Raw genomic sequence first — 25,846 nt, 5'->3', positions numbered from 1 at the left:
CCGTAGGAACCCCGATGTGCACATATCCATTCTGGGAGTATTTATTGAACACGTCCCTGCCATGGTGCATGCAGTGCTGAAAAGGCAGGCAGGGAGGCTGGGCCTCTCCGATCCATGGGCCCAGATGTGTCTTCCCAGCCTGATTCAGTCTCTTCCCCCCCCCCGCCCCCCACAGGGACACAAGGGCTATCCTGGACCGGCGGGGCACCCCGGAGAACAGGTGAGGGCTACAGCCTCTGCCCCGCCCTGTTTGCCCTCCCTCACTCCAGCCCCTGCCTGTCCCTGGCCTCCTCCTCGGGCCCGGCTTCATGGCTCCATGAGTGAGCTCCAGAGCCAGGAGGTTCTGCCTCCCATCCTGCTGGGGCCCCCACTCCACCGCACCTCTCAGCCAGCCACATCTGCCGCCCGAAAGGGCTGGAGTCCATGCCGGCCCGGTGTTGGCATGGGCCACTCGACTCCAGTTAGAGCCATGAATAGCTGGCCTGTTCCGGGCGATGTTAGGGGATATTATACACGCCGCCACGGGGTTTGCAGGAATTTTGGCTGCCCCGGCCCAAGTCAAACAGCAGCCGCTGCCAGCATGGGAGAGCCAGCCAGCCAGGCCTCCTCTGGGCCTTATTCCTGGGCTTTGAGCACAGGGGGTTTTGTCCCTCCAAGCTGGTCTGACCGGTTTCTCAGAGGGGTGGGCTTGGGGGCCCAGCAGGCCGATGGCCTCCCCTTCCTCCCATTTCATCTCACATTCCTGCCCTTCTCTTTGTCCATTGTAAGCCCTGGTCCCCCACCACCCCCCAGATCTGGAGCTGGGCAGGGTCTCTCCTTTCCTTACATTTCTCTTGTTCCTTTGCAGGGGCAGCCGGGACCCGAGGGCAGCCCAGGGGCCAAAGGTTACCCTGGCAGGCAGGTGCAGTATATGGCTTCTGGAAGCTCTGTGGCCGTGGTGGTATGGAACTGGCCACGGGTGCCCCCAGGCAGAGGGAGGTGGCAGGCTGGGGCCCAAGCAGCTACACCTGCTGGGTGGGCCCTGAAGAAAGAGCTGTTCAAGGGGGCTGTGCTGAGGAAACTTCTCTGAAGGCAGCAGGGCAAGGATGCCAGGGAGAAACAGAAGAAAGAGGAGTTCTGGGGCTCTGGGTGTGGGGCTCCAGAGGGTCCCCCTGAGCCACCTCCCTGGGGTCCTGGGGTAGCTGGGGGCTCAGTTTGAAGACCACGAGTGTAACCCCCACTCCCATTCTACAGAAGGGGCAGCCGAGGCCCAAAGGAGACAGGACTTGCCCTGGGTTGTTGGCAGCAGGTAGAATGTCTCCACATGTCCTTGCCCCTCTGTCTTTTGTGTTTCAGGGGTTACCTGGACCTGTAGGAGACCCCGGCCCCAAAGGCAGCCGGGTAAGTGGGACTTGGCAAGTGCCACCCGGCTGGAGCCCGGGTGGGCATTAGCTGTTCCTCCAGTGGGCCCGGTGGGAGATCAGGGCTGCAAAGCCTCCACCTACGGTCTGCTGGTGGGGGTTGGGGCCGAGGCCTCCCACCTGAGCACTCCCTGGACCGCAGAGGGGCAGCAGGATGGCCATGTGGTAGGGAACCCTTGAGCCAGCTTGGTCCCCACGGCCAAGTAACTGGGCAGCAAAGGTCTGCTGGGGGCTCAGCCATGGTCTAGCTGCTATAATCAGGCATTTGCTTGCCGTGTCCCCCAGCACATCCCAAGCGCTAGGGAACTAAAGTCTGGGCCAGTTTGTCCGTCACTGGAATCCTCAGAGGCCTCTCTCCTGCTCTCAGCTGAGCACGGGGTGGACCGCCCTTTTCGGAGGGCAGTGCTGCCCGATGGGTGAACATTGCCTGGGCCTGGAGGCTGATGGAACATCTGCTTTCCCTCTCCATCAAGGCCCCTGGAACAAACTCTGAGTAGCTAGCAGCCTCAGTTTGCCCATCTTTTCAATGGGAGTGATGTCCATTCCTACCTCTGGCATGGTTATGGGGATACCAGGAATTTGGAAGCAAATAGTGCCGAGGAGGGGCCACCAGGGGGGGCCTCCTGGGTGGGCTGTGGGGCAGTGGAGAAGGTTTGGGCGAAATGAATGGGGGTAAATGGAGTTTGGAAGACTAAGAAATGATCTGCTGGAATTCTCTCTTCTATATACAAGGAAACTGGGTTCATGGTGGGGATCCGATGGCCCCAGGTGGGGATGGGATGAGGACCCAGGTGTTTTGAGGGCTGGGCTCTCTGCCTCTCAAAGAACGCTCAGCAAGTGGGTCACACAGTCCTCCGTCTGGCCAGGTCAAGTGTGACGTGTCCTCCGCGCCTGAGCCAAAGCTATTTATGGCTGCAGTCTCAGCCCGAATCCCTGGAACTGATGGGCGGCTGTTAGGAGAGCAACTGGGAGGTGGGAAAGTTCCCCAGGACATCATGATGGTGATGTTGGTGATGATGATGATGATGGTGGGATGGGGTAGGGGTGGTGAAAGGCAGCACCCGAGGAGGCTCCTTCCTGTCCTAGGATGCCGGGCCTCCCTCCTTTCCTTTATCCAGCTGTTCCCACAAGCTGTGGCCCCAGGGGGGCCTCCTGAGCCCAGCGAGAAGGTCTTCCCAGTTCAGCCCCAGGTCTCTGATCTGCCAGGAGGACAGGAGGAGCTGTCATTAGCTACAGGCTAATGACATCTGGTGCCGCTTGCAGTTTGCCATGCTGTGGCATCTTGAGGCCACATGTGGGGAGATTGCTGGGGTCTGGCCCCAGCACACCCGTCTCCAGGGTCACAGGGCCCTGCGCAGCCTGGGTGAGCCGGGGCCACTCAGACTGCCCTCCCAACTCTGCCACCACCGGCCTCATGTTTATGAAGTAGGCAGAGCGCAGACTTGGGGGCAGGGTGACAACCTTCGAGACCTGCTCTGCCATTAACCCGTCGTGGGAGCTTGGTTGCTTGTTTGTGGGAGACAGTGTAGCAAAGTGGTTAGGAGCCGGACTGGGAGTCAGATGACTTGGATTCAAACACCACATTCTGCTACGTTCCAGCTGTGTGACCCTGGGCACATCAGTTCACCTCTCTGGGCCTAGATGGTCTCACCTCTACAGGAGGCTGACTAATGATTCCTACCTCCTGAGGGCGTGATGAGGGCACAGTAAATGCATTAATGCTTGCAGAGCACTGAGAAGTGGGCCTGGCACATCGTTTGTGCTCAGTCAATGTTAGCTTTTGTCATAGTTCTGAGTAAGTCATTTCCCAAACATCTAGAGAGTACAGTTAGGGCTAGGCACCCTGGGCGAGGTCCCTGCTCTTGAGAAGCTCCCAGGCTAATGAGGCCATGAAATGTGGACACCGCTAATGAAGATACAAAACAGAAAGTGGTAAATCTGTTAACTGAGGTGCAAATATGGCGCTGGGGTGGAGGGAGGAGGTGACTTCTGGCCTGGGGCGTCAGGGATGCTGGCCAGAGGAGGAGCGCCTCAGAGCTGGGCTTGAAAGCGTTTGCTGAGCAGTCGTGGGGGTGAGAAGCGCCTGCCTGGCGGAGGGCACCGCGTGGATAAAGGCTGAGAGGCGGAAAACCTGGACTCCACTCCTCACTGGTTGTGCTGCTTTCTCTCCAGAGCCGTAGTTTCCCTTGCTTAATGAGGAGGATGGGCAGTCTTCAGGGTCCTCGGGAGGGTTGAATACAGTGGCACACGTGCTTGCGGGAAGCCAGCACGCCGGGGTGGCAGCTGCTGTCACCGCCGGATGCACTCAGGGGCCCAAGGGTGGGTTCGAGCCCCACGTCCACGGGAGGGCCTTCGAGGCCTAGAAGGAGGCACTGCAGAAGCCGTGAGCGCCCTCCAGCATCCCTTGGGGTGGGTAGGGCTTGGCGCCACCCTAGCATCTAACCCGGCAGAGAGCTTCCTTTCCGCAGGTCCCAGAGCCCACGGCGCGGGGCGGGCCTCCCCCTGCGAGCGCCCGCGCCCTTCCCTGGCGTGAGGGTATGTGCCTTTGGACTACATCGTGGAAGCCAGCACCATGCAGTCCATGGGCATATACACTTGCCTCAAGGCCTATGTCATCGAGGAGCTACCGGAGCCGCCAATGCCTCCAGCGAGGAAGAGGAGCCGGATGCCGGAGGGCAGCGAGGGGGGCTGGGCCGGGCCGGGCCGGGCCCGCCATACCCCACCACTCGGCCCCTCTGACCTCCCCTCTGCTCTTTCCTAGGGCTACATTGGACTCCCAGGGCTCTTCGGCCTGCCAGGGTCCGATGGAGAGCGAGTGAGTGTGCTTTCTTTGTTTACCTCCCACCCGGCCACCCCCTCTGCCAGGTGCCAGTCTGGAGAAATCACAGAATGCCTCCTGGAGGAGGTGCCCCGGAGTTGGATAAAGGGTCAAGTCAAGGCAGATGCCTTCCTGACACAGGGAACAGCATGTGCAAAGTCCAGGACATATGCTGACTCGGCGAGTTTAACAGCACGGTCAAAGCGCTGAGTGTGAGGCAGGAATGGGGGGAGACAGGCTGCGGGGGGGTACCTGGGAGCAGTTATACGGCACTCAGGGGCCAAGGTCAGGAGAGGGACTCCGTTTTGACACCGTGGGGAGCTTCTGAAGGGCTTTCAGAAAGTGAGAAACGGCCTCATTTCGTATTTCCGATCAAGTGCCTGCAAGCTACGGCCCGTGGGCCAGATCCCGCCAGGCACCAGTTTTGTAGAACTTTCCGGAACACACCACGCTCATTTGTTTATGTGTGTCTGTGGCTGCTTTTGCTCTCACAGGCCTCTGGACCTTCCTCTCCGTTCCCTGCCCGCCTGAGCCCATATTTGGGAACTCAATAGTAATCTCATCAACAAGCTAGGTAAAGAGAATCTTAGGGAAACAGAAGGAGCATTTATTGAGTATCTGCTGAATACCAGGGCACTGGGTGCTTTCCTTAGGAATCTCCCCAGCTCACGTCCGTGCAGGTCCCGACTCTGTAGCATCTGAGGACCGCCCATCTGATGTGCATATAACTGGAGCCTGCTGTGTTTGTGGACCAGACGCCAGGCCCTCTGTGACTTCCTCTTGTGGGTGAAAGAGGGGCTGGTTTGGGGCAACACTGCTTGTCTCCTGCTGGAATCCTGTCTTGACTTCTTCCCTGTTTCCCCCTACAGGGTCTGCCTGGCGTTCCTGGCAAGAGGGGCAAGATGGGTAGGCCGGTAAAGATTTTCCGTGTCTATTACGCAGATTCTATGGGTGAACCTGACCTCCCACTGGCCACGCGGCCCCGTCCACCCGCGGCCTGGGCATTCTTCACTTGTCTCTGCTCTGCCCTTGCTCTGCTTTGAGTGTGTGGGTGTGCATGGGGGCCTGTCTGGGCCTCGTGTCCTGCTGCCAGAACACTGACTGGCCGCTGCTTGGCTGGGGCTGGGGGCTCCCATGGACGCTGGGCTCCTCTGGGATGCAGCCTCTCTGTGCGTCCAGCAATTGCCCTGCAATGTAGTTCTGTGTCTGGGGGTGGGGTTGTCTGGGTCATGAGTGTCCGTGCTGGGGGGGCCTGCTCTAGACTGCGTCTAGACTGGCTATCTGCGCTCCTGTGTCAGAGAACACTCAGCCTCCGTGTTGTCCTGGTGTCGCCTGTTTTACTCGTGTACACACAAGGCCAGAGAGCAGTGGGGTGTTGGGTAGACCCACAGGAGGCATGACCACCAGAGGGGCTGAGCAGGAACCCCGATCCACCAGGTCAGGCTGAAGGAGACCCAGGACTGTAACTGAGGCATCTTTCTTTCTGGCCCGGCCCATGCTGGTGGCTTAAGGCTCTCTGCTGCCGCCCTGCAGGTCAACTCCTAGGCTCGGAACCATCATCAGCTCTGGGTCTGGCCGACCCTTTGCTTGTGGTTGATGGAGAAGGGATGGCGGGGGAGGAGGATAGACGGTGAGAGGCAGCTGGGAGGGAGCCAGGAGCACTCAGGGGTGGCCCAGAGGGGGTTGTCTGTGATTCTAGGGTTGGCATGCGTGTTCATGGGCACCTTACCTGTTGTAGTATAGGGATCTGGGTCCTCTGGGGGCCAAGCTGGGGATTCAGAGGAAAGCAAGATCCGGGTCCTGGCCTCAAGGAGCTGACAGAGGGGGTACCTAGGACAGTCCGTGGCTGACAGCCCCCCTGTGCCTGAGGGCTAATATCTGACACTTAGATGTGGCCAAGGAGCAGCACCTGATGCTTCTGGCTTCAGGGCAAGGACCTGGAGTCTGTGAGGGCTGGGTTGGCCTCTGGATCTGTTCCTCAAGCCAGGTGACCTTTGGCAAGGAAACTCATTCATTCATTCATTGAAGTTGAGTGTGTGCTATGGACCAGGCACTGTGCTTGGTGCTGAGCAGTGAACAAGGCAAAGTTCCCATTCTCAGGGGCAGACAGACAGACAGACAATGACTGAATGGGGGAATGGAGGGTGAGTGGTTGATCGTCAGGTGGTGCTGAGTGTTAAGACGGAGTAGGGTAGGGGGACCGTGAGTTCTCGGGGTACAGGCTGTTGGATAAGTTGGCCCAGGAAGTCCTCCTCTCTTCTTGAGAAACCTGAAAAAGGTGAGAACGGGAGCCATGGGGCTATCTGGGGAAGAGCATTCCAGGTTGAGGGAACAGTGGGTGCAAAGGCCCTGGGGTAGGAGCGATACTGGCTCTGAACTGCAGTTTTCCCCTATGAAAAATGAGGATGATAGCTTCTAGCTCGTGGGGTCATTGTGCTAGTCAAATAGTAAGAACTCAATATAATAGTGGCATTCATTGTTTCTATTTGTAGTTGTTTGGGTGGCTGAGGATCTCTCTGGTCTGTATGACTTTGAGCCAATGGCTTTACCTTTCTGGATCTGTTTTTCCAAAGTTTAAGTTGCAGAGTGGGAGCAGTTGACTTCCTTAGAATATCTCAGTGGGGCCCTGTCCCATCACCCAGGCCTGCCTCCAGTGCTACCCATGGGGGATTTGCTCAGACTCCATCCTGGGAGCCCCACAGAGGGCCTGGCATTGCCACTTTACAGATGAGGAGATTGAGGGTCAGGGGATGAATGACTTGGCCAAGGCCTTGTGCTTCTGAGAGTCAGAGCTGGGTTAAAATGCAGCAGCCCGAGCTTTTACCTCTTGCCCCGGAGTGTGGCACTGGGGACAGCACTATAGCCAAAACAGACCAGAAAAAAAAAAAGGCAACTCTTACTGAGGCCCTTTTACCTGCATGGTATTTGAACCACATGTGGTTCTCCCATTGATTCTTTGAGGTAAGATTGATTATACCTATTTTCCACACGAGGAAACCGAGGCTTCAAAGCCATTTGCCCAGAGACCCTCTGAGGACCTGCCAGACTTAAACCCCCTTAACTGACAGCTCGTTTCTTCTTCTTTGCTCCGTGCCGTGTGCCTTTAACTTCCTAAGATTCCACCCTGCCCTCCATGATGGGTGTTCCCCAAATGGGCAAAGGGCTGCGTCGGATATGATTTAATTTGTGTGGAATATACTTCGTATCACTGAGTCCCTAGGGCTTTGTCTGTGCCTTTGCCTGGCCGCCGAGTCTGCTGTGCCCTTGGCCCACACATTGCTTGAGCAGACTTTAGGGTCATCCCCCCGTTATGTGCTCCTGAGCCCTTGATCTGCCCGATGGGGTTGGCGGCTCCTTGTGAGCGGGTCTTCCTGTTGTCAAAGCTTGGGGCCAGGCGATTTCTAGGCACTTATTAACAAGAGGAAATGTCAGGAGAATGAGCTGAACTCCCTCATGCCAGATCACAGCTGGCCTCATTTCTGGCAGGGCTGGTGCTGATTTTGCTGTAGTCCATTTCTCTCCAGCAAGCAAAATCTCAGGCCCATGCACACGGCCTGCTCAGTGTCAGGCTGGGAAGGAAGGTGTGTGGGAGTCTTTTGCAGATGGGAACTGAGAAAGACAGCAGAGGTCAGCACATCAGAGCTGCAGGAACATTAGTGATGATGTGGTCCCACTTCCTCATCAGACAGATAAGCAGGCGTATCTTGGAGAGGCCGGTAACTTGCCCGAGGTCACACAGCAAATTGGTGGCAGAATCAGGACTTGAACCGAGGACCCTTGCTTGTTCGTTCAGGGTGTTCTCCACGTCACCCCTCTCCTCTCTGTGCTCACATCTTCAGCCTCTGAAGGAAAACTTAGACCGCAGCTCTCATCTCACATCACCCGCTGGAAAGAGAAATGTGTTGTGGTTTCCTGAGGAGGGGACCAGATATAAGATATTACAAAGTTGGCTGGAGTTGAAGGGGTTTCTCCTGGGCTATCCCGGCTCATTTGGGGCACAGTGCAGTGACACGCACAGCTGGGGACCGAGCCATGTCTTTCAGCCAAGGGTCTCTCATGGGGCCTAGGAAGACGCCACAGCAAATCCTCTTGTCCGGCACCCCGTGGCTTCACTATCAAACCCTCTGGAATGCCTGGCAAGACCAGCCCCTGCTCACAGCTTCTCTCATGGCCTCTGGCCAGGCCTGCCAAGGCTGGTCTTGTGTAGTGAGTCAGGCGGGCAGACCCTAAAGCTTCGAGCTGCAAAGGTCCAGCCTTGGCTCCAGCTCCCTCGGTGTGTGGCTTCGGGATAACTGGGACTTGTCCAAGGCCACAGACCCGTCGGGGTTGGGACAGGGCTTCTCACACGGTTCAGTTTTGACTTCAGGCTCTTTCCACTTCTCAGCCTGTGGGGAACAGGGAGCAAAGTGGTTTTCAATTGGGGAAACGGAGGACAAAGCAGATGAAGGTTCTTATTGGTGGTGATGCTGCGAGCTGGGGGTGTGATCCCCAGGGCCCCAGACTTGAGCCGGGGCTGTCCCGGGTCTGTTGGCAACCCTGGAATCCTGCTGAGAGCTCTCCCTGCCTCCGTCCTCCTTGACTGCCGAGGTGACTATTTGTGGGTGGATTCCCAGGTGAATATCAGAACGTGAGAACATGCTCAGCCTCGTGAGAAAAGGGTGTTGGATCTCAAGGGATCTTTGCCCGCTGGCACACTCAGAGAGCACGCATCTTCTAGCAAAGAATACAGGCTGTTGTCAAGTGCAGTAGGAAGGATGCAAGTCAAACCTGTGCAGGAACCTCCTGACTTTGGAGAAGGTAAACCCTGTAAAGAGGACTCCAAGATCCTTCTGCAGACTCTTCCTAGAGGTTATTACGGATTCCCACTGTTGGTACCCAACCAGCGTGTGCCGGCACATTAGAGTTTACCAGAGGCTGCATTACAAACATCTCACCTCTTCCTCAGCCCAGGGGAAGCTGGGCAGGTGAGTTGTCAGGTGGGTGGGACCGGACTGACCATCTTGCAGGCCTGAGGGCTGAGTCTTCAAGACGTAGCAGGACTTCTGATCCTGAAGGCTGCATGCATCCCTGCCCCCTACATCCCACCTTGTGGAGCAGACCATCGGGTAGACCTTGGCTGCAGGCAGGGGTTAGATGAGAGGACTCTCAGAGGCCCACTCAGCCTCCGGCATCCCGCCGCAGATGTGGTTACGAGGACCGTTCCTTTTTTCCTCGTCTATTCCTCTGAATTGCTGTGGCCAAGAGAGAATGTGGAGTCTCGCCCTGGATCCCGGTTCTGTCTCCTCCTGGGCCTTGTTCTGCTCAAAGTATGAGGCATTCAGTTCCCCAAGGGAGGCCCGACCTGGCCAAGTGGAGAAACCACGTGGCTGGGGCCCGGCAGGACGCCAAGCTCATTCCTTGGGCCTCGGGCCAGCCTGCTGCAGCCAGGAGCTCAGGCCTGCACAGGAAGGTCCTGCTGCCGGCTGGGCCGGGAGTACACGCCATGCACAGGCGGGCACGGCCAGACAGAGAGAAGCAGGCCAGGTGGAAGTGGCAGTGCGTGTTCATCTTGGCGGCCGCCTCTCTGGGATCCAGAGGAGCAAGAGAAAGGGCCGGGGGCGAGCGTCAGGACTGGGATGTGTTGCGCAGTGGTGGAAGGATGTAGCACGCTAGCAGACGGATGGGGCCCTGGGCAGGTTCTGGGCCTCCAGAAGGAGGTGCTGAATGTCAGGAACACCTAGAGTCTTTCCATCCTAAACCATCTATGATTATTCCAATCACAGATCTGTTCTTGCAGCTCTTTTAAAGCCCTTTTTTCCAACTGTTGTGGTGTTTGTTTTTTTTTTTTGCGGTACGCGGACCTCTCACTGCTGTGGCCTCTCCCGTTGCGGAGCACATGCTCCGGACGCGCAGGCTCAGCGGCCATGGCTCACGGGCCCAGCCGCTCCGCGGCATGTGGGATCCTCCCGGACCGGGGCACGAACCCGTGTCCCCTGCATCGGCAGGTGGACTCTCAACCACTGCGCCACCAGGGAAGCCCCAACTATTGTGTTCGTAATTACCCTAGATTCCTAGAGGTCATCTGCTTGGCTTTTCCGAAGGAAGGGAGACGAGGTGGAGACGGGTATGAGGCCACCGAGCACACACAAGCAGAACCAGTGCTGAGCCTCAGTAATGCCGTTCCCTCTTGTGCATTAGCCCAGGGCTCTCATGAGCCCTTGAGAGACCATAGGCTTCCTCTAGTCTATTCTGTGTATTCATGGTCCATTCGTAGCTAAGAGATCAGGCTCTGGAGTCAGACTGCCTGGTTTCAGATCCCAGTTCTGCTATTTCATAACTCTGTGACTTCAGACAAGTTCCCTAACGCCTCTGGACCTCAGTTTCCTCATCTCTAAGATGGGACCAGGGCTTCCCTGGTGGCGCAGTGGTTGAGAATCCGCCTGCCGATGCAGGGGACACGGGTTCGTGCCCTGGTCCGGGAAGATCCCACATGCCGCCGAGCGGCTGGGCCCGTGAGCCGTGGCCGCTGAGCCTGCGCGTCCGGAGCCTGTGCTCCGCATTGGGAGAGGCCACAACAGTGAGAGGCCCGCGTACCGTAAAAAAAATAAATAAATAAATAAAAATAAAACAAGATGGGACCAATAATAAGCCCTCTCTCATTGGGCTGTTAGAGTTTGCTGTTTCTGTCATTGCTGTCACCCCCTCCCCACCCTGTCGTCACCCACTGGCTATACTCAAGCTGTATTTTGTCCACATAAGTGCCTCTCTTGGGGTTTTGTTTGTTTGTTTGTTTGTTTTTTCTGTATGCGGGCCTCACACTGTTGTGGCCTCTCCCGTTGCGGAGCGCAGGCTCTGGACGCACAGGCTCAGCGGCCATGGCTCACGGGCCCAGCCGCTCCGCGGCATGTGGGATCTTCCCGGACCGGGGCACGAACCCGTGTCCCCTGCATCGGCAGGCGGACTCTCAACCACTGCGCCACCAGGGAAGCCCGCTCTTGGGGGTTTTGACCATTCTGATGGTCTCTCCCTTGCTTATGCCTCAGAGATGTGCCCTCACCTTGCTGCTGCCTCCACGTGCTGCCAGGGACTTGCCCGGCATCCAGCATCTCGGCTCATTGTCTCAGTACCCCGATTGTACGGCAGAGAAAACCGAGGCTTGGAGAGGCCTGTGAGTGGGAGAGCCAGGATTGTCACTGGGTTGCACTGGTTTTAAAGCCTCACAGGGGAAGCTGGGCTGGCAACTGAGTCTGAGAGGATTCCTTGAGCCAACTTGGAGTGGCCGTGTCTGCAGACCTGTGGGTTTGAACCTTCCTGGTGGCTGCTGGGTATGATTATATTGGACATTGCAGCCAGGATTGGTGCCTGGGGAATGCTGTCAGGATCTCTCTCTTCCTGGTGGCAGCGGGGCCGGGGGGCGGGCGTTCCTGCACCTCAGGGAGCAGGCTCCTTCCCCCCAGGCCTTGTCCAGGGATTGGGCCAAGCTGAAGGATTCTTAGAGATCACACCCCACCCAGCCTGAGCAGGACAGAGGGTCAAGTGAGGGTCTGCCCGCAGTCGCACGGTCAACCTGGAGGCGAGCCCGGGCGAATCTCCAGACATTGAACTTGGAGAGCAGAGCATGGACTCCCCAAATTCTGCCCCTTGTAGGCCACGTGGAGTCAACCAGGTGCCCGGCTAGACAGCATCCCCCTTGTCCCCTGAGGGATTGTCCTCTCTTGCCAAGCCCCCAAAGGCAGAGGCAGTAGCTCAATGCCTTCAGAAGCCTTCCCTGCCCGCTGCTCACCCAGCTGATGTCTCCTGCCACAGGAGGTGAGAGGGCTCTCTACCTCACAGTATGCCTGAGAGGGGCTGGATTGGAATTTGCCAGGGCGACTCCAAGGATGCGGGAAGAGGCATCTTAGATACGGCCAGATGTAGCCCCACAAAAACTTGATCTGAAGGTTCATGCACATGCACACGCACGTGCACACACACACACACACACCCCTACCTCTGCCACTCTCTAAAACCAGCCAGGCACACACTGGAGCAGCTTCTGCATGCCAGGATTTGCCCATGCTCAGCTCTGCCACAGACTTGCTTTGTGTCCTCGGTCAAGTGACATTTCTCTCTGTGAGCCTCAATTTCCCCACCTGTGAAATGGGACCAATAAATAACCTTTCCCTCAAGGGTGAATGTCAAAGGCAAGTAAAGTTTTGCATACAAAGTCACTGGCTTGGCTCAAATCTCTTTAATATGTCCTCGTTTCCTCCTTTGGGTGTCTGAAGGAAGCCATACCTCCTATAGGGTCCATATCAATGCCTGCCCTTCAGGTCCATGAGGGCTTCCTGGCAGAGGTGGGATTTGAGGGCAATGGTGTTCTGGCCAGGGCAAGACAAAGGCCTAGATGCACACACAGTTCAAGATCTCTCTGCTCAGCCAATGTAGACTTTGTAATTGGTTTGGGTTTTGTTTTTAGCTTTGGTCTTTTTAGTTTAATCTACTTACTGGATTCCCCTGGTAGCGTTAGAAACCAGAAACAAATTATGCTCCATGAGGAATCTTTACTGTTTGAACAGCTCAGGCATCCACTTGGTCAGAAAAACATTTGCTTTGTTTTTCATTAAATTTCCCTGGATAAACAGTGATTTGAATTCAAGGAGGGGAGAACACGTTTCCCTGAATTCCAAGCTCGAGGAACTTTCCTTTCCTTTTGAAGTAGAATGGAGTTGTTCCCCCTCCTCCGCCACCAGAAGCTTCCCCACAGCTGATGTTTTTCCAGCTGCGTGTCTCCCTAGAGAGCGTGGAGTGGGGTCACGGAGGGGGCGAGAGGGCCAGATCTGCCTGGGCCAGGCCTCCGGGCCTCTCTCGGCTGCCGAAACTCACCTGTGGCTGCGGTGCTGATGTTCCCTATCCGTGTGACTCTGTATGACCTCGACACTTACCCTTTCAGAGCTTCATCTTCTTTATCTGTAAAATGAGGACTGTGATTCCACAGGGTAGCTTTTGAAGAGCGCGTCACAAAAATGGCAGAAGGTCTGAGCTGGGAAGTGCTGCAGAGGGCTTTCCTGCTTTGATCAGTGGGGAAACTGAGGCCCACAGGGGACTTTTAAAACTCTCAGCAAGTCAGTGACTGGTCCAGGCCTAGACCCAGCTTCCTGACCCCAGACTCCCATCAGGACGGGGTCTCAGCATGGGCTCTGGCATTTCCATGCCGGAGAGCTGGGTACTATTTTCTTTTCTGAGACTCTGAGGCCATGAGAAGAGGGCTCCCTGGCCATGGGCTCCTCCACAGTGGCCGGTCCTTGGGATGTTCTTTACGGGGAAAGTTTGTTGAGGGCCCGAGGTGACTCGGGACTCCACAGCCTGCCCAGATCCTGGAACCAGGGAGTGAGGTGAGACTGCATGATGTGTCCTGTGTCCCCTGGGGGTCTGGATCAAAGCCACCCGCTGGTATAAACACTAATCTGCAGATGTTTGCTCTCTCTCATGCCCTCAGGGGTTTCCTGGAGACTTTGGGGAAAGAGGCCCTCCGGGACTGGATGGAAACCCCGTAAGTATTTCATGTCTTTGGGTACAGGAAAGAGATTTGGAGCGAACACACAGCAGGTTTTAGGAACCTAAGCTTTTAGGTCAGCCAGCCGGGCCACCTGTGAGCTGGCTGCTCCTGGACAAACTGCATGATTTCTCTGAACCCCAGGGTCCTGTCTGCTATGGATGCCCTGTGTACCCCCTGCCACCAGGAGAGCCTTCCAGCCCACTGAACCCTGGGTCCCAAAACCCTGGGCTATGTCCCATCCTCAAGGACTCAGGAAGGTTCATGGGTCACTCCCCACTGGGGAAGCCAGACCTGCTGCCATCTTACAAAGCACCAAAAATGTTTATGGGATGGGGCCTGGTGAGGCAGATGGTTTGCAGGCCCTGTATGGAGGGAAGAGCCGAGTTCTAAAGAAATCTCCAGCATAGGCATGTTTAGAGCGTTTGTAAATAATCGAGGCCCATGAAGGAACCAGGTCAGCCTGCCCTGGGGAGCTGAGCCCGCCTCTCCCTTCCCGTCCCAGTCTCCAGCTTCCGTGGGGGGAAGATTGTTCTCTGCCTGGGGGTGCAGACCATGTCCAGAGCTCTTTGGAACACCTGCCATGTCCTCCCAATTCTCCTGGGGTTTCCAGCCTGCACAGCTGTGCCCAGCTGTTCCAGTGGCGGAGATGGCTGCTAGATCCATAAGCAGCACCTGATTATGTGTTCGTGTCAATTCCACAAATGCTCCCTGAGCCTCACCCAGCTGGGGCTGACCTCTGGGCTCCCTGAGAGGCTGAAGCCCTGGCCTCGGAGCCAGATGGACCTGGGTTTGAATCCTGCTGCACCGCTTGCCAGGCGTGGAAGCTTGGACAAATCAGTTCACCCATCTGGATCTCGGTTTCCTTCTCTGTAAATCACGGGGATCCGATGCCGGCCTCAGAGAGCTGTTGCGAGAATGAAATGAGAGAGGGCAGGGAGGTGTTGGGCCTATGAAAAACGTTCACTGGATGGAGGGGCTGTAAATATTAGATAATAATGGGACACGTCTCCTGCCCTGGAGGAGCTCATGGCCATCTCCCTAGTCCATTGCACGAGGTGAAGTTGAGATGGGTGGGATCAGAGAGGTCCCAGGTGCTAAGGAGGAGGGAGAGAGAAGCAGGGAAGACGCCTGGAGAAGGTGGCGTTGGAATTGGGATGAGGAAGGAGGTGGAGGACACTCCAGGTGGAGGAAAGAGCACTGGCAGAGGCACCGAGGTGAGAAACCAGTCTTTCCCTCAGTGGATCAGTTACTGGATTAACCACTATAACATATGAAGTCATCCTGGAAGTGCCCTTGGGGAGGGGCAGGGATGTCTTTGTACTCATGGCCCAGAGGAGCAGAAAGAGGACCTGATGCGTGGTCCCGGCTCTGTCACACAGTTGAGTGACCTTGAACAGGTCCCTTCCCTTTCCTGAGCCTCGGGTCCTTCATTTTAAAGCCAAGGCTGCTTCTCCTCCTCCTCTTCTCCGTGGCTGTAGTAATGACCTCCCGTCTGGGATGGCACAGACGAAGGAAGACAAGGCCGCTGGAGGATGTTGGTTATTACTAATCACCATTTCTAGAGACACCTTTGCATCTTGAACTTGCTCCAGACCCCTCTACCTGTCTTTACTGGTGCAAGCAATTATTAAAGGTCCATTTTTAGAGATTTGAGGAACAGAAACTTGCACACTGCCACACACGGCCACATCTCCTGACTCCCAGGCAAGAGCCCTCCAGCCTCTCAGAGGCCCTGGGAGGTGGGAACCGGAGAGCCTCCTTCTGGCGGGGGGTTGGGGTGGGGGTAGGGTTCTCTGAGGGCCCCCAGCACCTCCTGGCTGAGAGAAAGAGGGAGGCCAGCCTGGTGGCTCTCAGCTTGGTGCCCTCACCACTGTGTTATTTCCTTGAACTTGACCTTGGGACATTGGTTAACCTTCGGAGCCTCAGTTTTGCCGTCTGTAAAGTGAGAGCGAAATGAGAACTGGGTCAGGCATCCTGCACATCTTGATTGCCATGACCAGGATGCTACCCATCCTCACACCTACGGTTGGAAGGTACTGGATTCGGAAATCCAATCTCCCCATTTTACAGATGTGGAAAGCTGATGGCAGAGAGGGGAGGGTCTCGTTCAAACTCCAGGCCAGGCTCAGGAGAGTCAGGAAAAAGGAATGCTCAGCTCCAAAGGATTCCACCAGGTGCCCACGTGGAGGGTGGTGTGGAGGGCGTGGCCTGGAGGGAGACAGAGCAAGTAGCCACCAACCACCTTCATCTCTCTTTCTTTGCAGGGAGAACTGGGCTTACCAGGGCCCCTAGGAGTCCCTGGCCTCATTGTAAGTACACAGATGCCTGGGGACGGGGAGGCCCAGGATGCTGGGTGTGGGGAACAAGCCGCAAGTCCCCTCGGAGGAGCTGGGGGTGCAGAACAGACAAGTCTAGGAAGGGGGCTGAGGGGAAAAAAGCCCTGCTGTGTGGCTTCAGATGGGTCTCCTACCTTCTCCCAGCCCCTTTCTTCATTAGTTAAATGAGGATGGGTGCTTGGAGCATGGGACTGCCAGGTACTTTCACACCTGCTGCCTGTCCATCGCTCTGCAGCAAGGTCTAGGCAGGTGGTAGTGTGCCCATTTGACAGGTGAGGTGCTTCAGGTCCAGACAGGAAGTGACTGGAAGAGGAGCTGAGGCTCTGGGCCACGCTGGACAGTCTTCTCCATCCTTTTCAGAACACTGACCTTGGAGCCAGACCACCTGAGTTCAAGTCACAGTTCTGCCACATCCTGGCTGTGTGACCTGGACCAATTCACTTGCCCTCTCTGAGCCTTAGTTCGTCATCTGTAAAATGGGTACGGTGGTAGAATCCTCTTGGGGTGCCTGTGAGGATTAAATGAGGCATTGCTTGTATTGTCTTCGGCACAAGGCCAATTGTAAATATTGTAATATTTACTGTAATATTTACAGTAAATATTCATTTATTATAATATTGTTATTTTTAAATATTGTTTATTGTCACTGTCTCCTGGTATGCCCGGGACTGAGAGAGGCCTGTACGCGGGGAGGTCAGAGGCAATCTGACCTCTAACTCCATCCAGGTTGGGGTAGCCTTGTGGAGTGGTGCTATTAGCCAAAACCATGGCTCCCCACTGGGCCTTCAGAGGCTTAGTCTTGACCTTGGGCCCGGCCCCAAGAGCCAGTGACAGGCCCGAGCCTGGGAAATGAGTCTAGGAGCTTCCCTGAGGGTCTGATGTCCCCTCTCCTCTGTCCTTGGGGTCATACCTCATGGGGTGTGAGTCTGAGGGGCTTACACAAGTAGACCGTTCCCTAGTTTCACAAATGGGCTGCCAACTTTGGCTACTCCAGCAACTGTGCCAAGAGATTCTATTGAGAAGGAGGCTGGAGAAGGCCCTGGAGAGTTGGGGGGCCCCATTGTTCAGGGGAGACCAGTCCTGGGAAGAGGGCCCAGAGGCTCCCACGGGCAACGTGCTCCTGCTTAGGTGGGTGGGAGCAGAACCAGGGCAGGGTCGGGGTGGAGGTCAGATCAACCTGGGTCTGAATCCTGGCCTCGCCTCCTCTGGGCTCTGTGGTCTTCAGTTACGGCCTCCCTTCCCTGAGCCTCAGGGATCCACTCTGTAAGATGGGATCTTCGCTCCCGCTCTTGTTAGGACCACAGACGCACCCGGTCCAGTCCAGTCAAGTGGTTAAGAAGGTAGACCCTAGACCCAGATCACCTGGGTTCAAATCCTAGCTCTATCACTCATTTAATTGCAATTCCGAGCACATTTTTTACCCACCCCCACCACCGTGCCTCAATTTCTTCATCTTTAAAATGGGAATAATATTAGTACCTAACTTGGGAGAATGTTGTGAGGATTTAAGGAACCTAGTACATATATAGTGCCTAGTACATAGCAAGCATTCAAGAAGCACTAGTTATAATAATAATAATAATAAATTTAATAATAATCATAATATGAATGATTTTACTATTACTTGTTAATAATAAAGTACTGTTAATATGTAGTGATTCAGTAGTAGCAGCAGCAGCAGTAGTAGTAGTAGTAGTAGTAGTAGTGTTTTACACACACACATAAGATATTTTATGCCTGGTAGCAGCCATCTGGAGTGCTGCATTGAGAAAGATTTCAAAGTCACATTGGAAATTAGTGGGAGAGGGTGCTGCAAATGGGTGATGTCTGCCTTGGCTTGGGGTGAGGAAGTGTCAACATGAGTCATACATTTGTCATCCCTGATGTCCTCTGCTGAGCTTTGGATAAAGAAATATCTGCGATGAGTGTTAGAGAACCTGACGTTATGAGGATCGCAGAAGTCTAGTGGTCCAGCCTTCTCTAAGTTCAGCAGGACTCCCTTCTGGAGCATTTTGGTCAGACGGTCATTAAACTGCAACTTGAACACCCTGGTGTTGGAAGCTCCCTCCTGTGAAAGCCCATCCGCATTCACAGAGCTCTCATCGCGCAGGGTTTTCCTGTGTTTTGAGCCCAGCTTATCTCCCTGCCCCTGGGAGAGGCTGTTCAAGACGAAGATGGTTGTTGTCTGTTCTTCCCAAGGATCCTTCTTCGGGCTATATGATCCCTGTCCCCAAAGCGTTTCTGAAGGGATTGTTTACGTATCTTGGCTGTCATCCTGGCACATGTGCCTATTTGTCATTGTTGGCGCCCAATAGGTTGGATCCTGAGAGGGGCAAGAATATTGTTCGGCCAAATGCACGCAGATTCTGGAGACTATGCCATCATAGCCCTTGGCCTTCCTGACTCTTTACAAAGCTCCTTCCCACCGATGCTCCCCTTTGCTCTCCACAATTAGGGCTGCCAGATAAAATATAAGACACCCAGTGAAATCTGAATTTCAGATACAATATTTAGAACACATTTATACTAAAATATCATTCATTTGTTTCATTGTTTATCTGACATTCAGATTTTAACTGGGCATCCTGTATTTTTATTCACTCAATCTGGCAGCCCTGTGCAGAATCCCATTGGGCAGATGGGCAGACTGAGGCCCTAGGTCAAGGTCACACACAAGGCAGGAGAAGATGGAGGCGTGATCAGAGGCCATGTCCCCCAACTCCTAGTTCAGGGCACTTCTCTTTCTGCCCCCCTTCTGAGGGGCCTGAGCTAGGGGTGAGCCCTAAGTGTCCCTGCATTTCTCAGGCCCCGCACCCCCCCCATGATCCTCCTTCCAAAGAGCTGCTGTCCACCCCCCACACCCCCAGCCCGCCCTTGCCTTATGTCTTTCTCTGGCCACTTTGAGTCTCGCTTCCTCTGTTTTTAAATCCCCTTTGGTGCCAAGGTGACATTCCTTTTTCCTTGTGCCTGGGGGTGCCACAGGGCTAGACCTGCACCCACCAAATCACCGCCACTCTCCTCCAAGCCAGTACCCTCTCCCACCCAAGGCACCCACTCCTGACCTGGATTTTTGGGGACAGCAGCTTCTGTGCTTGGGGAAAAAATTGCTTCCCCAAAGAGTTGGAGAGGAAAGGAATTTTCTAACCAGGAGCTCGAGGGAAAAGGGATTGTGAGTCACATACGGTTCTCCAGAGGATGTGGGTTTTTAGCTGAGCACATGGGAATTCCACATACTGATAATCATTTTAGTGGGGATTCAGATTTATACAATGCCTTCTGTCTAGTCAGCTGAAGCAATTTGCATGCAGACTGAAGTCAAAACTTCCCCTGTCTCCTGGGTCCTTGCAGGCGGGAGGAAGGGTGAGGGAGGACAGATTAACATGTATGGAGTTTCTGTCTGCTCTGTGTGTGCTTGACATACATTAGGCTGGGAGCCTCGAGATGCTTGAGGCGGGCGGCAGCAGCCTGGTCACCCTGATAAGGAGGCTGAGTGGAGCCTGAGGTCACCAGCTAGGGACTTGCAACCCAGGCCTGTGCGACCCCAATCTCCTAAGCCTCTGGTGGCCCTCTGCAGAGACAGCCTTGAAACAGCCCCCTTTGAGTAATTGAAACCCTTTGGCTGGGCTTCAAGCAAAGTGTGCCTGTTTCTAGAATCTGCTCAACAGGGAAAATTTCTGTCTTTTTTATTCTGGGTGACACAAAGGGAATTTTGGCTTCTCCATTTAATGAGACCCAAAGAATATGTGATCTGGCCAAATGCCAACATGTGGGATATAGTGGACAAGTCTACCAGACTCTGTTACTAAATGATCATCTGGCTTTGTTTCTTTGTCTAGAAATCAAGGTCAGGAACCCCACTAGCTGGCGTTTACCAAACCCTCGTGTGCTGGGTCCCGTGCTAGGTATTGAATTATCGTAGCAGGCCTCTGAGTGGCAAGTGGGATTACAACTGTACAGTCAAGGAAACCGAGGCTCAGAGAGGCTGAAACACCTGCCCGAGGTCACCCAGCTGTTAAGCTGGAGCTCGGCCTGGGTTTACAGCTCGTGAACTTCACCACTGCGCCTAGTTCCACACAACTTCTATGCTGAATGGAGAGAGTATGTGAGAGTGTGGACCGCGCAATGCCAGCGGCTGTTCTGTGTGAGAGATGGTGCTTATGAAGACCACACAGGAGCCGGGACTGGCCACAGTTCCCAGGTCCTGTCCCCGGGCTGCTGCCCCGTATCAGAGTTTCTGGAAAGAGGGCCCTTGTTGCCTGAAAAGGCAGTTCCAGGCAACGCTGTGGCCAGATTTGAACCTAGAGGGTTTGTAAATGAGAGTAGTGTGCAGGCTTCTTTTTTTCACCCACCGGTTTAGCCACTCTTGGCAAGGGCTTCCTCTGGGGCATGGGACAGACAGTGGCCACGTAGGCACCCATGTCAATGGTCCTGGGTATGGAACAGGCCATGGGTGAAAGCCATGTCAGGCTCAGACATGATGGCAGGGGCCTGACCTGGCCTGTGGGGTCAGGGAAGGAAGTGATGCTGGTGGTGAGGGCAGAGGACAATGTGAGCTCAGGGCGGAGCACTCAGTATAGGAGGCAGTGGCCAAGGATGGCCCGGCTGCAGAGGAACAGCAGGGCAGGAAGGTAAGGCATGTGCGAGGGAGGGAGGGAGCTCTGCCAGCACCTGTGAGGGGGGGGTGATGGGAGCCCCCTAGGTTTTCTTTCAGGGGTCCTGGGCAAACGTCAGCCTGGATGCCTGCTGGCGCATGGGACGCTGGAGTGGGACTCTTGCCTGTTTTTGAATCTCAAGCCTGTCCTCACATCCTGTCCCTTATGAGTGAGCGCAATGAGGAAAGGCATCCTTGGGTCCTTTATTGGAGCAAACAGAGTCAATCCCAGGCTTTGTGAGCATGGTCTGTGGGCCCAGATGGACAGACAGACCTGCTCCGGCCCTGCCTATGTCGCCTGCTTGTTGCATAGTCTTGGGTTAGTTGCTTCACCTCACTCTGAGCCTTGGTTTTCTCATCTGTGAGATGGAATGGCACTGATGATGGTGCTGACCTCCTGGGGTTCCTGTGAGCAGTTGGTGGGCGTCTGAACAGAGCTGATGAGACTGGGAAGTGTCTGGCACGGTGCCTGGCACACAGTAGGAGCTCCTTCAGTGGTCACAGCTGTGCTTGGTTGGTTGTGTTCTTGGTGGGAGCCAATGAGATGACGGGCAAAGTGTGTGGAGCAGGATCTGGGAGTTTAGGCAAACATGGAAACAGGTTCCAGATTACAGGCATTACTCACTGTTCTTTCTCGTGGGACGTGACATTGTGTGTCACTTGGCCAAGCTGCCCACGACAGTATCGAGCGCGGAGCAGACTGGTATCTGCAGGCTGAACTGGGGGAAACGTGTCGTGAGATTTTCTCTGTTCTCCCCCAAATGCTTTTATAGTCCAACGTGGGGATCCTGCCCCCATGAAGAAGACCTGCCCTGAGCAAGCGGCCACCTTCTCCCCGTGTGCCCTGCAGCCAGAGCCCCTTCTCCACGGGTTCTTGGGTGGGATGCCACGCTGGCCCTCGCCTCCACCACACACAGACCCCCTTGGAGAGGCGCGCAGGGGGTGGCACACACGCGCCGGGCGTCAGTCGGGCCTGTACTGAACTCACCCTCCACACAACAAGCCGCCGTCAGGTCTGGAGCGGGCAAGAGGGAGCCTGTGTTCCCGGAGCTGCTGGCTGGTCCTCTCTGCTCGAGGCCCCAGCCCCCATTGGAGCCAACTGTGCTAGCCGGGCCTAGTCTGTTTATTTGTGCACCACGGGGAACGCTGGGTGGCCACCCCTTGCTCCCTTCCTCTAGGAAGACGGTGGGGGGGGCAGCCACAGCCAAAGCCTCCTGCTGAAATGCTCTTCTCTGAGGTTCTGGCTTTCCTTCAGTCCAGCCTCTCCCTGGCCAGCGATCCTGGCTTCTCCTCTCCAAAGATTACTTCAGAATTGCTCAGAAGCTCTGGGGACAGACTGCCTGGTGTGAATCCCAGCTCAGCCCAGCTCTGTGATTTGCTCAAGCCCTTGCCTCTCAGAGCCTCAGTTTCCTCATCTGTAAAATGGGGAGAGGAGGCAGATGGACCATGAAGGGCCGTCGTGAGGAGTAACGGAGTTGAGGCATGTGAAGTGCGTAACGCAGTGCTTACCAGCCAGTGTCGTTTGTATTGCTATTATCACCTGTTAAACTGAGAGCCCACTTTCTTAATAGGATTACTTGATGGGAACTGAAAGCAGAGTTCCTTGGCAAAGGCTCAGCTAGGTTGGGTTTGACCCAATCAGGTGGGTTCAGGGGGGCGGGGGGGTGACAATCTGCATTGCCTCAGCCAGGCCTTGCCGTTGCCGTCTGTGCACTCCACGTGTTTCCCTCTGTCTCTCTCCTGGGGACGTTCCACTGCACAGGCTCCTCAGCCCGTCTGCCTGTCCGTACGTATGCAGGAGTCAGCAAGAATGTGATGTTTCATTCTCTGCCGGCCTCCCTCTGAGCTGTCTCCAGGCAGCTCCCACAGGAACCCGGTCTTGAACCTGGCCACCTGGAGCAGCCTTTGTTCCTCAGTGCTTCAGAGCCTTTGTCAGGGGCCTCTGTGGAGCCTGATTCAGGGATGTGGGAAACTGAGGCCCAGAGAGGTGAAGCACATTGACTGGGCTCACACAGCAGCCAGCCACTCAGATCGGTCACAGAGGGTGGACAAGGGAGAGAAGAGGTTATTTCAGGGGCTCCCTTTCTCTGGGGGAGGGCTTAATGTGATGGCTGTGGCTGAGGCCAGTGGTGATGGGGGAGGGCAGGAAGTGAGGACGAGACTTCAGGGAAAGAGGGTGGGCTCGTTTAGAGAAAATCCATTCACCCCTTCCCTTTAGACCAGGGTTTCTCACCTCAACGCTATTGACATTTGAGCCAGCTAATTCTTTGCTGTGGGGCCTCTACCCACGAGATGCCAGTGGCACCTCTGCAGTTGTAACCACCAAAATTGCCTCCGGGCAGTGCCAAGTACTTAATACATGTAAGTCAATTACTTCTCCAAACAACTCTAGGAAGCGCAGAGTATTAGTTCCTGTTTTAGATGAGGGAACTGAGGCACAGAGAGGTTAACCCCCGAAATCGCACAGTGAGTGAGCAGCAGAGGAGAGGTGGGACAGGTGGTCTGGCCTCGACACACACTCACTGCCTCCCGACCTTTCCCCAGCCCTCAGTGAAGGGCCCCCCCGTGAACAGAACATGACTCTCCAGGGTCTAGGAACTCCTCTGCTCCCGCCTTGGACAGTCTGAGCTGATCTGACGCTGGGTCTCCAGCCTGTGGTCCAGGACCTACCCGCTGATCTTAGTATCCTACAGGGTCCACCTGCACCTCTGGTGTCTGTGATTGACAGCCCCACTCCTTCCTTGCTGCTGTCCCAAGGAGGTGGCCCAGCTTCTGGAAGCAGAAAGTTCCTGCCCCTCACTAAGCTAGAGGAGTCGAAGCCTCTGTGTGTGCTTATTTAACCCTCACAACAGCTTTCAGGGCGAGGGATCCTTGTCCCCATTTTATAGATCAGGAGATCGAGGCCCACAGAAGCCCAGTGAAATGCCCTGAGTCCCTTAACTAGTATGGGATGTAAAGAACCTAATACGAGGTGGAAAGGAGTGGTGAAAGGGGCAGCCATCAAGAAATGAACTTGGGAGAGGTCCTCTGTGAAATTTACTCCGGTACTTCAGTGGAGATGAACGTGCCTAATTACAAGATCCACCCAGGGGGATTGCGTCCTCGAAATCCTTCCCAGGCCAGCCTCCTGTGAGCCACCTCTCATGGCGTCCTCTTCTCTTTCTCTTCCCAGGGCGACATGGGAGCATTGGGTCCAATTGGCTACCCAGGACCCAAGGGCATGAAGGTAAACAAGAGCTGTCCCTTAATTCGAGTCTCATCACAGCTGGGCACCCCGTGACTCATTTCAGCCCGGAAGGAAGGCTACCTACCCTGATACGGTGTTGGGGGGCACTCAAAGGGGGGCTGGGGTGGAACGTGGCAGATCAGGGGCTCAGTGCTTCTCAGTCCCGAGAGCCCGTCGTCGTCCGCATGTCATTTATGCCAGACATCTTCATTGGACAGCAGCCCTCCAGCTGAGCATGAGTCAGACTTGGTTCTGGACTTCAGGCCACTGAAAGTCCAGTGGGGGGCATTACCAGGAGCACAGAAACTCTATATAATGGCAAGCCAGTGAGTTCAGGACATCCCTGAGTGGGATGGGCGTGCGGGAGAAAGGTGGGCTAAAATTGCCCGGACCACGTTCCAGGGATGATTCCATTTGGCCAACAAGCGTGTGACACAGCTCATGAAGCCCACCTCTCCCCATCGGCACCCTTCTCCCCTGGATGTGTCCAGAGCGCTGCGATTCACAAGTCAACTGCCCCTTCTCATGGTCCTTCAATCCACACCACTGCCCTTTGGGCTGGGGCCTCCAGCACGGGGTCTTGCAGCAAGCCGGTGGGTTTATGCCAGGGCTCTTGACTTGTGGGGTTTTGAACCTCCCTCACAGCTGAACCCTGGCCTCTGTCTTGCAGGGACTGATGGGAAACGTGGGGGAACCCGGACTGAAAGGTGATAAGGTGATCTGAATACTCCCTTATTGCACTGTGTTTTGTCTGCATGCGAACCCCCTCAGCCTCAACGCTGCTGCTGATTTCTTGCCAGGTCCACTCCCCTGCACTCTTACTGCCTCCCCTCTGGGCCCACTAAATCTGCACTCCCCAGCTTCTTCCTTGTAACTCTGGGTGGGACCCAGGCAGATGGTTCTGGAGGCACGCAGACCTTGGCAGACAGAGTGTTGGGGGGCTCTTGAGACCCGGGTCGGGGGTAGGGTAAGGCAGGTCTCCAAATTTGGGGAGCAAAGCTGAGGCCAAAGCCACAGAACACGGAGTGGGGCGGGGAGGAGCCGTGCTGAGATGATGGGCCCCAGAGCAGGGCTGATGGCGGGGGGGGGGGGGGGTCCAGAGACCCCTCCCAGGCATAGGAGGAAACAGATGAGCATCAGCCGCCCAGATGAGAACAGGGAGCCCCATCCCAGAGTCTGAAAATGCAACGGAAAAGCCAGGACGGGCCCCTGAGCTCCCACCTGCTTTCCTGCCAGCTGCCACGTGCCCTCCGCAGCCCTGCTGCTAAACTGACCCCGGGCCAAACCAGAGCTGGAGGTGGGTAGGTGGGACCCCGGGGCCCAGCATGGGGCAGACCGTGGCCTGGGTCCTGCAGCATCTGAGCCGAGAGACATGGAGGGCAAGGAGTGGTGCCCCTGTGCTCTGCCCTGTGGCCACCTCCCTGCCCTCCCCTCTGCCTCAGCGAGTGTGGGAGAGCTTCTGGCAGCATCCCAGGTTCCATAAACCTGAGCCAATAAGAGCTGCTCAGCTGCTCCTGGCGCCAGGCTGCCTCTGCACCTGTCTTCAGATGAATCTGCTCCTCCTAAATCCGAGGAACAGGAACAGGTACCGGCGCTGGGCCCGCTCTGAGTGCGCTGCGGGGCTTAGCCCGGGCATCCTCCACCCCTCTGTGAGATAGGAAGCTTGCCGAGCACAGACAGCTGGTAAGTAGTGTCAGGATGTGAACCCAGGCACCACGAAGCAAGACTGAGGTCGGAAGGGCAGAGCCGGTGAGGCCCTTAGAGGTCACCTCCTCCAGCGCCTACATTTCACAGCCCGGGAAGCAGACCCAAAGAGGAGAAGAGGCGCATCGAAGGAAACTCAGTGATCTATGGGAGCCGTCCCAGACCCTGGACTCAGAAAGTTAGAGCTGCTGGGC

The 25,846-nt window shown here is 55.7% G+C and overlaps 1 protein-coding gene across 3 annotated transcripts in view; it reads left to right on the top strand.

Moving 5' to 3' along the window:
* Nucleotides 1–25,846, top strand: part of COL27A1 (collagen type XXVII alpha 1 chain) — a 144,575-nt gene that overhangs the window by 46,042 nt on the left and 72,687 nt on the right. For all 3 annotated transcript variants that reach the window (XM_059071692.2, XM_067040897.1, XM_067040898.1), the window contains exons 8-16: nt 176–220; nt 848–901; nt 1,336–1,380; nt 4,162–4,215; nt 5,088–5,132; nt 13,676–13,729; nt 16,000–16,044; nt 23,895–23,948; nt 24,619–24,663. In XM_059071692.2, the coding sequence (XP_058927675.1) occupies nt 176–220; nt 848–901; nt 1,336–1,380; nt 4,162–4,215; nt 5,088–5,132; nt 13,676–13,729; nt 16,000–16,044; nt 23,895–23,948; nt 24,619–24,663 (441 nt within the window). The remainder of the gene's footprint in view (nt 1–175; nt 221–847; nt 902–1,335; nt 1,381–4,161; nt 4,216–5,087; nt 5,133–13,675; nt 13,730–15,999; nt 16,045–23,894; nt 23,949–24,618; nt 24,664–25,846) is intronic.

This window comes from Kogia breviceps, chromosome 8 (genome assembly GCF_026419965.1).
Source record: "Kogia breviceps isolate mKogBre1 chromosome 8, mKogBre1 haplotype 1, whole genome shotgun sequence".
Taxonomy (NCBI): domain Eukaryota; kingdom Metazoa; phylum Chordata; class Mammalia; order Artiodactyla; family Physeteridae; genus Kogia; species Kogia breviceps.
This window is presented reverse-complemented; position numbering and strand designations above follow the sequence as displayed.